Raw genomic sequence first — 16630 nt, 5'->3', positions numbered from 1 at the left:
GGAGCTGGAGATGGAGTAGGAGCAGAGTAGGAGTCCGATAAAAGAGATTTAAAGAGGAGGTCCTCTAGTGGTTTATAGTAGAAGTACAGACATATTTGTTTTATTTGCAGTAAAGGTGTAGAAAGGGTGGGGGATGGTGGGGACAGCGTCATCATGACGACTCATCTCAACCCTCATGACCTTGAATACTAAAATAGAAAAGATGGCTACAGCTGAAATATTGGGGATGATGTGCAGCATGCAGCTATAAAAGTGTCTAATGACTCACTACAGGACTAGATTAAAAAACAGCTGACACATTTCTTTACATAACAGTTTTACGAGAGATGAAAATAGTGGAGATTCATATTAAGGGTGTTTCTGCAACTATACGGGCATTTTTAAGCCTCAGCAAATTAAATTGATGTTATGTCATCCCCCTCGGCACAACACAAAGCGCCTGGGTCAGTCCTTCATGCTGGTAGCCATCAGGCTCCACAACCAAGGCTGACCCCCATATGAGAACTATGAGGACTTTAAGACCTTTAAACATGCACTATCTGCAACCATCTTGGACTCTAACCACTGGCACACTTTACACTTACTTTACACTATACATCCTATATACCACTTTATGGACTGCACATATGTACATACTACATTTATTTATTGACGGACTGTGCACACTATGTTCACCCATTCAGTCTGTATCTTTTATATCTCTATTATTGTTTTTATCATTTTTGTATAGCTTTACCTCCTGTGTTTCACTCTGTTTGCTGATGTTGCTGCTTTGACACCTGAATTTCCCTCTGAGGATTAATAAAGGTCATCTTATCTTATCTTATCTTAAAGGTCCCATATTATGCTCATTTTCAGGTTCATACTTGTATTTTGTGTTTCTACTAGAACATGTTTACATGCTGTAATGTTAAAAAAAAAAACTTTATTTTCCTCGTACTGTCAGCCTGAAAATGCCTGTATTTACCCTCTGTCTGAAAAGCTCCGTTTTAGCGCATTTTGGTTGACGGAATTGCAACAGATTGCATTGCTAGGCAACAGCTTGGGTCCATGTGTACATCCTGTCAGCTGGTGACATTCGCATACACTGCAACCAAGAATAAACTGGGACACATTTAGAATGTTTACGTTTAAAATTGTGTCAAGGGTCTAAATATTGTATATTCGTGAGATCACGAATGGGCAGAAATCCTGACAGCTTGTTTCAAATGCAGAGTTTCTGAACACGGGCTGTGTAATTCCCTGTGGATTGAGTGTTTTGATACTTTCACAGTATTTATATAGGACTTAAGCCTGCTTTATAATAAAAGAAACATGAAAATCTCACTTTTTTATAATATGGGACCTTTAAAATTTGCAGTGCAATGCTTGATAAATATATACACAGTGTTATTACCCATCTTGACATAAAAATAATTACTAAATAATGTGATTTAATACAATTTAAAAAGCATTTTTATGGGTCCAAACACCACTTTTCATCATGTCCCACATGTTCAGATACGTAAAATGAGCTAATTCAATTATAATATGACATTATTTAAAATGGAATGGTTTCATATACATATTACATTACACCATATTAAAATTATTATTATTTTTCATCAAAATTTAGTATAAGAACAAGTGATGAAAAATAAACATGTTACAGATTAAAATCTTAACCGCTAGCCTACACGTCATTTTTGTGTACCTGTTTATATGTATTACATACTTTAATGGTAAAAAATTAAAATTCATAGGTTTTTTTATTTATTTTTTATTTGGCAGAGTCAAAAGTGACTGTAGTTGCAGAAACACCCACATACATTTAAAAATCTAATGTCCTGATATGTCACTGATGTGAGCTGCAACTAAGCTGGTTTCTAGGTGACCAAAGGCACACAAGGAAGAAATTCAATCATCCATAAAAATGGCCTCCTGTTGCACTTTCAGTAAGTAGTCCAGGCCTCCATGTTCCAACAGTGTTTGCTCTGCCTCTTAACTCTGTCCAGAACAGCTAATAGTGACTGCCAAATTTCTGCCAAGAAATAATACAAAATTAAACATGAAAGCGATTCAAAATACTCATGATCTTTTGGTGCCTTCAAATGAGGTTGTGTTTGCCGTGTTCACCAGAGGAGTCTATATGTGGCATTCGTAAACCCGTAATTGGAAAGTTTCTGAAAGCTCAGAGTTCACGAGTTGTGACGTGTTTGTTGACGTTGTCAGAAATGGCGGAGGCCATGGAAGTACATTTTTCAATACATAATAAGTTAATATATTGTAATTTTAGTCGTATATTGTTTTTCTTTGTAATTTTATAATATGTCTGAGGAAAATGTTGATATTCCAACTGCCGCATCTTTTTCCTCTGTCATTATGCCTTTGCATTTCCTGCATTATGTTACCCACTTGCTAGCTTGCTAAATTGTTAGCCTCTGTGGCTTCTAGACGCCGACAGTAACGTTAATATTGCCGTTGCTTAGTAGCGGTGTTCTCACGACTTAACCACTTGAACGCCAAGCATATTGTGTACAGGACTTTTGAAGGCGCCATAAGTCAAAATGATGATGAGGAATCAATTATGATATTGCTGTTATTCACAATTCTGAGGTAGTAAGTCAAAATGATGGCACACAAAGTAAAAACTATTAGATATTAAAGGGACTGTATGTACGTTTTTAAACGTATTAAAAGTTTTTTTATTGCCAATGTGTGAACAGGTTGTAACCTAACCTAAAAAATGAGACCTTCTGTGACTTTCTGGGTTTCCTCTATCAGCCTATAGACTGCTTTTAGAATGCAGGGCGTTTTTTCTGGGGAAATCCAACGGATGTGACGTCATGTGCGCTCGCGAGTGGCTTTACTCGCTTCAGCTCCGCTACAGGGCTAACAGTGTGCAACCATAGCTAACATTCGGTTAGAAAGGGAGTCTGCTAACACCAATAGAGGGCCAGACCCCACCACAACTCAGACTCCAACACAAACTCCACAAATAAAAACAAAGTCATATCTAGTGAAGCCCGTCTTGCAAAACAAGAATGTGACCGACGTCGGGGGAAAACTAGGATCAACACTGTCACTGTTAATTCTTACATAGAGCCCCTTTAAGTAAAAAATCATTTTGAATTACAATGAGTATTTTTTTTTCCATCTTGTATCACTTTTATCTGGCAGAAATAGGCTTCCACAGAGTTGAATACTGAGGCCGTTTTTATAAAGTGTGAAAACACAAGCCTCAGGCTATTGTCTTTATCAGTCCATCCATTTCACCTGACTCCTGAAGATCTTGTGAAAAGCACCACCACCTGTTAAGTGGCTATCCTGATTGTGTTAAGATAGATTTTTGTACTCCAGGAGAGTTGTTTAGACAGCAGGATGAGATGACGGGGCACATTGTAAACAAACAGGTTACTCAAGTGTAAAGTCAGCCATCTGCACCCAGCGTGGCTTCATCTACTGCTGCTTCACCGAGGGAGGAGCTCTCAGCTTCCAGGCCCACTCTCCTCAGCGACTCAGAGTACTTTCTCCTTCCTATACTGACAATGTCCTCAATCTCATCCGCGAGGTCTCTCCTGCCGCTCTCGATCATGGCGGCCGCCAGCCTCGACGCTGCTCCTGGTCCTGCGTTCTTCTGTCCCCGGGCCCATTGGAACAGCATGTCCAGCACCAAGGCTCCTAGGTTGTCCCTGGTGAGGAGAGCAGAGCAACACAATTAGTTCAACATCGGCTGCAGTGACCTACCAAAGGTTTGAAAGATAACTGATGTATATATATATATATATATATATATATATATATATATATATATATATATCTGCTGGGTACTGATGTTGTAATGGAACGAACAATTGACTCACTTCTTGACAATATACGTTCTTTGCATATAGTACAATATATACTATATGAAATGTACTAACACAGCCTTTTCATGTGAGGTATTAGGGTCTCCATGTCAAGATAAACCATGTATAAACTATAAGGTTTTGTCTATGCATCACCTGTTTCCAAAGAAACACATTTATCTGACAATTTCCATCAAATACACAAATCATTAAAATAACATGTGAATGAGTTCCTATATAAAAACTTCTTACAGAAAACCACCTACGCAACATGCACGTATGATTTTACATAACATATTTTTCTTCCGCCTCCAGGATGCGTCACTCTGGGGTTTCTGAGCATGAAGAGCAGTGGGGGGGGGGGGGGGGGACAACAGATGAGCAGATTAGATGTGTGTGTGTAATCTCCTGCAGTGTCCCAGATGGCTTAGTGATGGCTGACAGTGCAGATTAAAACAATCAAAATTCTCCACCATTCCTCTCTCCTACTGCGGTTTCCCTTCACTCTCATTACATCTCTCCAATCCCATCTTGTTCCCTGAGAGGCTTTGGCTGAGCTAACACACGTGTGCGCACGCACTGCTTACGTCATTCACTTGTATAGAGATGCTTTAAACAGAAAATGTACATTTTTATCTAAATCTCTCTTTCAGGATCTACAAAAAAAACTAAATTAAACAGGTCAGGTTGACATAATGTTGGAATTCTATTTTATATATATATATATTACCATTATAATTGAGCTTTGTTTTCATATGAATGTGTACCACATCTCTTAAGCTCTTAAAGGAACAGTGTGTAGGATTTCGGCGGATCTATTTGCAGAAATGGAATATAATATTCATATTAGGGCTGTCAAAATTAACATGATAATAACATGTTAACGCAAATTAATCTTAACGCCACTAATTTCTTTGACGCATTAACTGCTATGTTTAGGTTGAAAGCAGATTGTAAAGCTATAGTGAAGATACTGGCATCATATGAAACTACAAAACCTAATGAATCCATTGGTACCAACTATGTCATACTAGCTTGTCGGGAAGGAGGCTTAATAACGCTCCAAACTTGCACAAAGGAGGAAAAACTGTCATTGCCATTTTCAAAGGGGTCCCTTGACATCTGACTTCAAGATATGTGATTGAAAATGGGTTCTGTGGGTACCCACAAGTCTCCCCTTTACAGACATGACCACATTTTTTCGGCGGCTCACGTTACCGCAGTCTTGGAGAGTTAGGAGTGAGTGAAGGGGTACTTAGTTTGTTGTAATTGCAACCACACCACTAGATATTGCCACATCCTACACACAGAATTGTTCAAACACCCACTTTATTTTATTTTCTAGTCAAGATATCAAAGTTTCCTAAGAAACCAGATATTGAATTTGTACTGTTATATTTTGGTGTTAAAGTCTTGGCCTTAAAATAAACACAACTGCACTGAATTTAGATGTCAAAATCATAGAAGTAAGAGTATGAGAGCTTATATGACAGGTTATAATAGAAAATATCACAACCTGTGTTTTACCAATATTGTTGAGTTCAATTAAGGAATTTTGATCTGATCATGACGCAATCCGTCATTCCTACCTGTACTTGAACTGGATACGGTCCAGCTCCTGGTAGCTTAAGCCAAGACTGATGCCGATGACACGCCAGTCCTGTCCTATCTGAAGAGAGATGGACAGCAGGTTGGCCTCCGTCAGGTAGCCGCTCTCAGGGTCACCCAGGTTCAGAGGAGGATACTGGAGCTCTTCCATTATAAAATTATTTTCTGAGTTTAGAGCCTATGACAAAAACAGAGAAAAGATAATATGTGCAGTGTTTCCCTCAGGTTGGAAGAAATAAGCATCTAGTTTAGATGCTAAATAATAATGTGTATGGAAGGTACACTGTACATGTTTAATATTTCTATTTCTAACCACTATACACAAGGATATCATCCAATATTCTAAGACAAAATGCACAGCAGGTTCATACTAACTCATATACTATCCATAAATGCTGAAAATATCTATGTTATCATATGAAATAAAGAAAAAAAACTGTCACTCCAACTGACAGGAAGTCTTAGTGGTAAAGTGGCAAGCCACTGGCTGTCAGCTCCTTTCCTCTTTCTTGACACTTCCTCTGGCAGGTTGCTGGGAATCTCCCCTCTATAAAAAGACACCTGTAACAGAGATACAGAACATATTTTCAAAGTATTTTCCAAACAATAAATACAGACTGATTGATGAAACAAAATAACTTTTCTAACTGGCTCTGAGGCGGGCCACTGTGGTGAACTGTGACCACAAAGGTAGAAACATCCATACAACGTAATACAATAAATACTTCTAAACTAATACTTTTCGGTCTGCTGTATTATGCTGAAAGGTGTATTTAACTCTTTTTCATAGTATATGAACATAAATATGAGAAACACCTTACTATATAATACAAACCAATACAAACACAACCCATTACACAATCAATATGGCTCTGACAGTTTCACAAAAGTAGTGTATAATAGAGGATTGGTTTGGTTGTATTACAGTGTGCAGGGGTTTCTACTGTCTGGTCACTTAAAGCCCCATTCAGACTGGATTTATTTCTCTAGGGGAGGTGGAGTGATTTTAGTAATTACAGTAATAATTACAGCTACAATTACCTACTGTTTTTCTGCAGACTGGTTGGTCCTCCTGTAATTTATATCCTGTACAGAGCAACGTCCTCGTATTTTAAAGTGGATCTCTGAGGGTTTTTTCCGCGGCAGGAGCTGCTGTCCTTTTTTTCTTCTTTTTTTTTTTTTTTTTAAATCAGCTCTGACTGCTTTGACTTTTGTGTGAAAATGGAGTAAGTCAAAAATGTGTTTAGGGCTGCAACTAACGATTATTTTCATTGTCAATGATTATTTTCATTGTCAATGATTATTTTCTTGATTAATCAATTAGTTCTTTAGTCTTTAAATTGTCAGAAAATGTAGAAAATGTCGATCAGCGTTTGAGATGACGTCCTCAAATATCTTCTTTTGTCCACAACTCAAAGATATTCAGTTTACATGTCATAGAGGAGTAGAGTTTTACATTTTTTCTACTCAAAATAATTGTCGCTAAATTTAATAGTTGACAATTTATCGATTACTCATTGCAGCTCTAAATGCGTTTGCTAATCTGATGTATGAAAACCTGCTGACACATACACAACATATACAACATATACAGGTAGGCCTATTTGGGTACGGTACCACTATGATGGCAGAAAAACCACGTAAACTCATCAAATGGGCTGTTATCATGTCAGCTACAGGTAATAGTATATTCTCTTTTGAGCCCTGTTGTTGGCCTATATTTGTTTACAATTTGGCAGACTGTTCCTGTTTGCAATGTACCCACACATGTGGAGACAACTATCACTGGATTACTGTGATACTGAAGAAAACTTAAAAATGTGATGCTTCTCGGGCGAGTGGATTTATGGACATTTATTCGCAATGGAGCAAATGGTATCCTCAGGAAGTGAGTCACTCTGAATGATATCAATATGTGTTTCATATCTGTGTGTTTATTTGAGTTAAAACTCTGAGAATATCCAGGTCTATTACAGACCATATCCTGCAATTTCCCGATGGTTAAAATGTCCCCCTGTAATGTTTATCCTGTCTGAATGGGGCTTTAGTGTAGACTGTAATGTACGGTATGTAGAGGAGTGATTAAGTACAATCTGTTACTTATTGTTTGTTATAACATTATGTAGATGAGATCATGCAGTCCTTGCACCAGTTGTACCCCCATGTAATGTGGAAATGTAAGATTCACAAAGTGACACACAAAGTGTATGTCAGCAAACAGGAAAACACAGCAGAAGTAATTATTTCCAGTCACTGAACATCCTTGTCTGATGAATATCGTGTCTGTCTTACTTGTCCCCTCACTGGCCCCGTCTGACCCTGAGCTGGACAGATGTACACTTCCTTCAGATTCTTCAGGCTGGAGTAAAACACAAAACACAGCCTTCCCGCTACACAGTCGGGTCTCTCTGGAGAAAAAAAAAAAAAAAGGAAAATATAATCTCAGGACTTCTGACTAATAGCTGCTCCAGAGGATAATCATTCCACAGGAGCACATCATAAGCCTCTGGCAGGAAAGGAAGAAAAAAAAGTTGATTTAAGATAGAGGACTTCAGACCTGTGCTGATATCTAAGCCCCTCTCAAAGCCGGCGAAGAACTGCTCTCCTTCCAGCAGGTCACACAGGTCTGAAGGCTGAGGGCCGTCGTATTGCTCTGACAAAGACTGCACTCTGCCGTCCACCTGGGCAGGAAGCACCACAATCACTGCTTAACTTTTATGCATAAAAGTTTTGATGCTATGATGAAATCAGTTTGACTCTCACACTGAGAGAAGAGGGCTACTATACAGACTGTCCTTGGTGTAATTAGATCTATTAAACTACACAGTTAGATCACAGAGAGGAGAATTACAAACCTTGTTAGCAGGTAAACACTGCAGCATAACTTGTGAAGGATCAGTCTTCCTCTGGAGGACGAAGAACTGGACTTTAAACTGTTTTAGCCTTTGATAGACCTTCCTGACCACCCCGCTAACACAGCTATGAGTAGTGTACCACAGCCAGTACCTGTGATGATGCACACAAAGCTGTGTTAGTAAAATGCAAATATGTAAATCAGACATACATTATGACAGTGGTTCCCGACCTAATTTCTTTGGAGCTCCCCCTACTTGTATCTAAGAAAAGCTGAACAACGAAATCCTCAGTTTGAATATAATAATATATTAATATTAATATATTATTCAGTCTATTAAATGAGTCTTTTTAAAATTAAATCAACTTTCTTTAATGAATAGAAATCGACAGTTTTGTCAACATAAATAAAGTGATGACATCTTGACAGATTCGCCAAGCGAATGCAGATACGTAATATGATCCTTTTTTGTAACGACTTAATTAATTTACTATAATAGTGTTAGTGCCAAAACAGATTTGCTGTTGTTGTGGTTAAATAAATGTAATTTATGGTGTTAGATTGCTGCTAGACCGCCCCGTTAATACAGGTGCAGGCCTTCCTTTGTGTGCAGAAAGCGGGAGAGCAAACAGTTTTGAGCCAACAAATATGGATTGCAGCAGAATATTTTGATAGATTTTGCTAAGTAGCAAAAATATATATCTTTTCAAATAGTTTTATATACAGACTTTTGTATAAATTATCCACTATGTGTGTTATTTTGATTTTGATATTTTGATATGACACGAGCAAATCTAATTTTGACAACTTCAGACCACACAAATCCTGGCGCGTCCCTGTGATGTTTTGGACCCCAGGTTGGGAACCACTGCATTATGAAAACATATTCTAAAAACTTACCAGGAGAAATGTGTGATGTAGAAAATGGCGTATAAATGGGTGATGTTGAGAGACACTTGTGATGTGATGTCAGTCCAGTTTTGGGCAGTGGGGTCTCCGTGTAGCAGATGCAAACAGGACGCATCGACCGTGTGGCCTACAGAAGCACCAGACATGTTAATACTTGCTATGTTATAAACATGTAACATGATAATGAAGGCATGTTGTACCTGTGACTCCAGATGGCAGAGGGACCTGAACTTTGATAGGCTGCAAAAACTGCATGCTGGGTGTCTGGGAGAGGCAGAGCAGAGGGCTAACTCTGGCCTGAGGATCACCACACAGTGCCTGAACCTCTGACACAGAAACCTGCAGCACCTATAGAGAGAGAGACAAACTAAAGCCGTGCAAACCACAATGACAAACTGACACAGACCTCCATATAACGTAGTGTTACCTGTAAGGTTATAGTGCGGTTCTGCACAGTGGAGTCTGGAGGGAAGTGAAGCTTAACTCCAGGGTCAGCGCTGGATACCAGCAGGGCTCCGGCTGGTGTAACGGAGCAACTGTCCTTCACTGGACGGGACACTGCCATAAACCAGGAGAAGTGGCTCACTGAGCAGCAGGCCAGCTACAGGTACACCAACACTCATATTACAATTTGTACTCCCAAGAAAAAAAAAGCTCAACTGTAATAAAATGAATTTGCGTTTTATACGTTACCCTAGCTGGACGTCCACCAGGGCGGCTGCTGTGGCTCTCGCTTCCTCTCCTCAGATCAGTGGGCAGAGTGCTCCATGACTGTCCGTCAAACCTCTGCACCACCACCTCCCTTCTCTTTGTCCGATGATATGGCACACACACCTCCACGGGCTGTAAGGATTCAAAGTTGAAGCATGTGCAAGTGCAGAAAAAAGGATACAGTGACAAGATGGAGCGAGAATGAGGATCAAAACACAAAAGATTCAGTATATTTTCACAAAAGTCTTCACATTACTAATTCATTTAAAGAAGTAGTCCAACAATTTAGTGCTGCACTTCCATCAAATTGAGGGACTTCTGAAACGCATATTTAAAAATAAATAATCAAAGTCTGTGCAGCAGAAGTGGAGACATCCTGACTTTTAGTCCCTGTTGGGTCAAGCTCCACAAACACTGAATCCTACATTTCCCATAATGCAACTTTTCCATTAGATCCTCACTGCCTGGCAAATGCCCATGTCTCTTAATCTCCGTAAGTAATACAGACTTTCTGTTATAGATTTGTCTTTAAGCCCAAACTGAGATAACAGTGATGACATCACTATGATTTAATCAGGGTTATTTTTCAGGCTTGTCAAAGCTCCTCCAAAGACAACATTATGCAACTGTTTACAAAGTAAAACCAAAAATGACGAGTAAACTGATCATGTGGAAATTCGGTGGAGGGTTTCGATAACATATGTGGTACAGAGACAAATTAAAGGGATACTGTAGTTGGAGTGTTTTGAAGTGGGGTTGTATGAGGTACTTATCCATAGTCAGTGTATTAACTAAAGTAGATGACGGTCAACACGCCCCCAGTTTGGAGAAACAGACAGGAGTTACCGCACGGAAGCAAAGCAATGTACTGCTGTGGACAGAGCCGGCAGCAAAACATATTTTAGGCACTTACCTTAAGCTTACCTAAATAAAATCAATATTAGTTTAAGTGAATGCTATATGTAGAATATTATCTGACGGGGAACTGAACTGAAAGGGAAACGTATCTATCATGTTTTTGTCAACGGAGTCTGGCTGCTTTGAAGAGAGCATAGATAAGTTTCATTTTCAGTTCAGATCCCCGTCGGAAAGGGCTGTCTGACGGCAAGGTAAAGCTGTGAAAATATTCTAAATATAGGAGTATATTTATTTTTTTAGGTGAGCCTTTCTTTAAGGTGCTACAATATGTTTTGCTGCTTCCCCGTCCACAGCAGTACATTGCTTTGCTCCTCTGCTGGTACTCCTGTCTGCTTCTCTAAACTGGGGGCGTGCTGACTGTCATCTACTGTAGGTAATACACTGACTATGGATAAGTACCTTATACAATCCCACTTCAAAACACCCAAACTATCCCTTTGAGTTTAGTACCTTCTGAAATGTAATTCCATGAGGACGAAGTTCCAGTGGACGACTCAGCAAGATGTCATGCTCCTCCAGCCACACCCACTTCCTATCTGGCCGTTTCTCGAGCCACTTCAGTCTTGTGGTTGTCTCCAGGCACCCCGGGGGGAACAGCAGCTCAGCCCCCCCTGGGAGAAACACATGACACCCAGCAGACGAAACACAGAAACTAAGGAGCAAAATGAGCATGACACCTTCAATCTTAATCCAGTAAGAAATGCCGTAATTGACAATATTACTGCAGGTGGAGAAAATATTTCCATGCCGAGAGTGACACTGTACCTGTGCTCGTTAAATCCGAGGTGCAACTCTTGAATCTTTGTTTCTGCTTGATCTGGTAAGAACGATGCAACAGAGTGAATATGCAGACAGAAGATGTAAATACAGTCAAAAAGGATTTAAGCTCAAATCGATTTGAAGCCCTGTTTTCTCTGCTCACCAGGTGTAGGAGGGAGAGGAGGAGGGGTTGGGGGTCGTCCCAAAGGATTGTCACGCACATCTATTTTCAGCAGAGGCAGTTTGTAAAGACATTGTGGGATCAGGCGGAGGTCATTGCTGTAGATGACAAGCTCCCTGAGGGCGAGGAGGGAGCCTGGGCCACAAAGAAGACACCTTTTTTCAACGCTACATTCATGAACTTACAACAAATAAAATGAGAAGTAATGCTCTTTCACTGACACACCCACTCACCCATACACCCTTACCCATGCTCTCTGGTAGCTGCGTCAGCTTGTTGTGGGACAATTCCAGCTTAACAAGCTCCTCCAGAGAACCAATTTCATCAGGTAGCTGCTGAAGGAGGTTATGTGAAACATCCAGTGTCTGTAGGTGTTTCAGCCGACCCAGACTCGGGGGAAGAGAGACCAGCTCGTTCCCCAGGAGGGTTAGGTAGGTGAGGGAGGACAGCTGGCCTATATCGGGAGGCAGAGCTGAGAGGTGGTTGTGACAGAGGAGCAAAGAGGACAGCGCAGGCAAGCTGAGGAGGCAGGACGGCAGAGAGGAGAGCTGGTTGAAGGAGAGATCCAGGTGCACCAGATGAGAAAGGGAGGAAACAGATGTGGGCAAAGTGGTGAGGAGGCCAGGCAGCGGGTCACCTTGCGAGTCATAAAAACAGTGTCCTGGAATTAGAAAGAAAAGTGCCGTTAGAAGCAGAAAGATTGGAGCAAAGGAAGGAAAAAGACAGAGAATGACACTTATATTATAATGCATTAACACAGTATTTATTGTATCTACTTTTGTATGTAAGAAAACAATGAAACTGTGTGAATTAAAGGGACTGTGTGTAAGTTTTTACACATATTAAACGTTTTTTTATTGCCAGGTTATAACTTAACCTAAAAAATCAGACCTTCCGCGACTTTCTGGGTTTCCTCTATCAGCCTTTAGACTGCTTTTAACGTGAAGAATGCGGGACGTTTTTTGCTTGTCGCCTCACTGTTTTGAGCGATGCTCGTACATGTCTATGTAGAGCGAGCACAAGCGCGAGCCCGACGCTGACTTTCGTTGACTTAATGGCCACAGGTGTCACTGTTAACAAATGATTTCTGATTCTTACATAGAGCCCCTTTAAGCCATTTAACCATCTATGCAAACAAGCAGCTGATAACCACAATAAATGATTGAGAAAAGTACCCCGAACAGCCAGTGAACGCAGAGCTGTCAGATGATGTAGGACACCCAGTGCACCATCCAGGCCCGGCTTCTCCTCAGAGCCCAGTCTCAGGTACTGGAGGCCCCTCAGCTGACACGGGATGGACCCCCAAAGCAGAGGCAGTGCAGCTGATCCCCCCCGGTACACATCCAGGGTCAGCCTTGTGTCCGTCAACAGAGCTGGGAGCTCCACAGAGGGAGGCAAGGGTGGAGTCAAAGACAAGACAGAGGAAGAGGAAGATGAGGATGAAGGATGATGATGATGGGAGGAGGAGTAAGGAGAGGAGGAGAGGCTGGATGTAGAGGGACCACAGGTGTCCATGAGGCTGGAGGGAGACACGGAGGGAGCGTCCCTCTCTGGATCTGCTGGACTCTCAGACATCATCACACCACTGGATACAGTTGGTCCAGTCTCCTGGTACACCAGGTCTCTGCAGAGCCTCAGAGCCAACATGGCCTCTGATGGGTCTGGTACTTCTTCTTCATCCTCTGACCTGCCTGGCTTCACTGCCTGCTCTCCATCCTCTTCATCAGCAGCTTCCTCTCTGCTTCTCTCCATTGAAGACACTACTAGCTAACAGTGTCCTACTAGTCCAGTACTGGTCCCAGGGTTTATTATTATTACCATTATGTGTCTGTAACGTTACTCATGACACTACTACACACTCAGATAAGAGCTAAATGACATGAAACACGAGGAGGAATATGTTACCAGACATGTTAGCTGAGAGGTGTAACAGTTACAGTGATGTTAGCTGGTAGCTAGCAGCTGTTTACATGAATATTAGCTATAAAACTACATATCTGATGTCCTCTGTGGCTCCTCTAGTGACCTTTATGTTCCGTTTCTAATGCTGCTCACTAGCTGATGTTGTGTTATTTACTAGATAATGTGTAGCATTAGTGTCTGTGTTGACCTGTTTGTCCCTCGGTGTCCCTCGGTGTCTCTGCTGTGTCTCTGCTGTCTCTGTTGTCTCACTTCCTGATTGTCTGACAGTGTTTTCAAAGAAAGAGCCCCGAGTCACAGCTGCTTGCTCGATTTTATGTACAGCGTCCACCGACGGGAGACGGGCGGAGTCTAACCGTCTGTATTGGTTTAGGTCAGGGGTCAGCAACCTGCGTCTCTTCAGCTCCTCTCCAGTGGCTCCCTGTGGATTTATAAACATGGAAATGAATAACTGTTTTTTGTTTACATTTTATTTGTATTTATCATTGTTGTAGGTCTATGGTACGACGGTAAAACGGAGTATTAGGGCCACATTGAGGATACAAAATAAATCTGAGATTTCAAGAATAAAGTCATATTATCACGAGAATAAAGTCAGATGTTTATGAGAAAAAAAGTTGTAATATTATGAGAATAAAGTCAGATGTTTATGAGAAAAAAGTCATAGTATTATGAGAATGAAGACATAATATTATAAAGTAGTAATTTTACGTGTTATTTAATTTTTTTCTCGTAAAGTTCTGACTTTATTCTCGTAATATCACGACTTTTCCTCTCGTAAAATTATGACTTTATTCTCGTTATATTATGTTTTTTTTCTTGTAAAGTTATGACTTTATTCTCCTAATTTTATGACTTTTTTTCTCGTGAAGTTATGACTTTATTCTCGTAATATTATGACTTTATTCCGTAAATCTCAGATGTTTTTCCCTCAATGTGGCCCTAATGGTCCGTCGTACATTTGCTCTTGGTCCCTCACTGTATTAGACTTATATACTATATACTTAGACTATAAACTGTGCTACCTTCATCACAGTGATCAAATGTTTTGCGGCTCCAGACAGATTATTTTTTGTTGTTTTTTTGCCTAAAATGGCTCTTTTGCTAGTAAAGTTTGCTGACCCCTGGTCTAAACAAAACGTAGCCCCGCCTCTCCGGTTGTCGCTGTGTCTCAAACCGAGCGCCTCGATGCTGGAGCCGCCAAAGTTTCAACTGAGGGCGGGACGGTTGTGTCAACGTGTGAGCTCGATGTCATCATCTGCTCGGCCCGCGGGGCGGCGCTGTTCAGTCAGCTCCACTACCGTATTCAGGTACTGTGGTGTCTTGTGTACATTACATACATTAATTGCACATGGCTCACACTGTAAACAATTCTTATTATATTAAATTAAAATGTTTACAGCTTTGTAAAGAGCAGTACTGGTTATAGTGCTTGTTATTTAGATTTTATTTGTTTACACATATAAAAAAAGAAGGTACAAGTTGATATTACATAAACAACAACAAATGTGATGGAGAGGTGCAAAAGAAAACTTCAGAGGGGCTTGATCAGGGCACTCTCCAATGCATACCTTAATACATTTTAAAAAGAGAATAAATGATTAAAAAAGGATGGTAAAGAGAGAAGAAAAAAAGAAAAAGATAAGATTACACACACGCAGCCATCCATGTATGTATGTACGAATAGACAAAGTTGTGAAAATATCATCAATAAAAACTCATTATTAGTAAGCAATTTACAGAGATAATCCATAAGGAAAACATTGGGGAGATAAAAACAAACTTTTAACGGCTTTCTTAAATTGTTCTGGAGCCAACTTTAAAAATATGAAATGGCAGAGTGTTCCATATCACTGAACCCATTCCTGACCCATAAGTAGCCTACAAACTGCACCGCATATTGGCAAAGAAATTGTGTCAAAAGTTCATCTCTGTTTTGTAAACCATTTACTTATGTAAAATATTTTTTTTCAATTCAGATACTCTGTGCCAAAGGAGACAGTAGTTCAAAGAGCTAATTTGGGTACAATAACAAAATGCTCCTCAACCTCCCAGTACAGGTCAGGGCAGCTGTCATAATTTGTCAAAATGTTTTATTATTTTTAATAGATGATGTAACCTTGGTGATTTTTGTTGTTATTATTGATGCCAGCAGACTGTTTCAATCTGAACTGCATTATTGCCAGCTTGGCCGGATTAACCTGTTTGGTTGCCCAAGGGGATAACCCCCAATACCCACCCAACCTATCCCAGGAACCGGAGACTTTTGGGGCCCTGGGACAGTTGGCACCCCACACATGATAGAGTGGGAATATACTGTTTTAAGACAATGAACCCTAGTTGATGGTGGTTTCACAATAGGACTTGTTCTCTAAGGAATGATGTCCTAAACAGAATTTGAAACAGTTCCCATAAATATGAACTATTTGCAGCCTAATTCTGTGAAAAGTGTTCCAGAAAAAACATTTCATTGTTATTGTTGAATGTACTTCAAATGCAAGAGATGTGATTTCATTACTATGAATTACTGTGAAACTCTACTACCGTGTACTATTTTATAAGGAGGACTTTGCAAACAAACCAAATGTGTATATCCATTAGGACATGATGTTCAGGCCCTCTCTTGAAAAACATTGGAAGTGTTTGTTATTTAGTAAAAATTACCACTATCACAAATAAACAAGAACAACCATTAGTGCGCAATTTCGCAGGTTTGCTTTAATCCAGGGGTCTGCAACCTGCAGCTCCGGAGCCACATGTGGCTCTTTAGCCCCTCTCCAGTGGCTCCCTGTGGATTTTTAAAAAAAATTAGTGGAAATGAATAACTGTTTTTTTGTTTACATTTTCATTTTTATTTATCATTGTTGTAGGTCTATGGTACGACGGTACGACGGTACGACGGTACGACGGTACGACGGTACGACGGTACGACGGTACGACGGT

At 40.3% G+C, this 16630-nt stretch overlaps 1 protein-coding gene and 1 long non-coding RNA gene across 2 annotated transcripts in view; one reads left to right on the top strand and one right to left on the bottom strand.

Annotated features, from left to right (window-relative positions):
* LOC141766169 (uncharacterized) overlaps positions 1–4287 on the top strand; it is a 29135-nt gene extending 24848 nt beyond the window's left edge. The window contains exons 2-3 of the long non-coding RNA XR_012593582.1: positions 3551–3674; positions 4143–4287. This is a non-coding gene — a long non-coding RNA (uncharacterized LOC141766169). The remainder of the gene's footprint in view (positions 1–3550; positions 3675–4142) is intronic.
* On the bottom strand, positions 72–13970 carry pidd1 (p53-induced death domain protein 1). Its single transcript, XM_074632758.1, has 15 exons — positions 12943–13970; positions 12015–12428; positions 11750–11902; positions 11593–11644; positions 11278–11479; positions 9892–10041; positions 9626–9799; positions 9399–9546; positions 9190–9325; positions 8291–8441; positions 7993–8116; positions 7728–7843; positions 5889–5996; positions 5417–5613; positions 72–3671 (listed from the first exon to the last, which is right to left on the bottom strand). Exons 1-15 carry the CDS (start codon positions 13517–13519, stop codon positions 3410–3412), a joined length of 2964 nt encoding a protein of 987 aa, XP_074488859.1. The 5' UTR covers positions 13520–13970; the 3' UTR covers positions 72–3409.
* Between the last annotated feature and the right edge of the window lie 2660 nt (positions 13971–16630).

The sequence above is a fragment of the Sebastes fasciatus genome, chromosome 4 (genome assembly GCF_043250625.1).
Source record: "Sebastes fasciatus isolate fSebFas1 chromosome 4, fSebFas1.pri, whole genome shotgun sequence".
Lineage (NCBI taxonomy): Eukaryota > Metazoa > Chordata > Actinopteri > Perciformes > Sebastidae > Sebastes > Sebastes fasciatus.
Note: the sequence above shows the minus strand (reverse complement) of the source record. Positions and strands in the feature narration are given on the sequence as shown.

Bases quoted from the DNA above. Each gene is read 5' to 3' on its own strand.
- pidd1 (XM_074632758.1), bottom strand. From the start codon at position 13,519: ATGGAGAGAAGCAGAGAGGAAGCTGCTGATGAAGAGGATGGAGAGCAG. The intron at 9,800-9,891 runs GTAACGTATAAA...GTGTACCTGTAG, and splicing joins CTGGTGGACGTCCAGCTAGG to CTGGCCTGCTGCTCAGTGAG. The intron at 3,672-5,416 runs GTAGGAATGACG...TCTCCTCACCAG, and splicing joins CGTATCCAGTTCAAGTACAG to GGACAACCTAGGAGCCTTGG.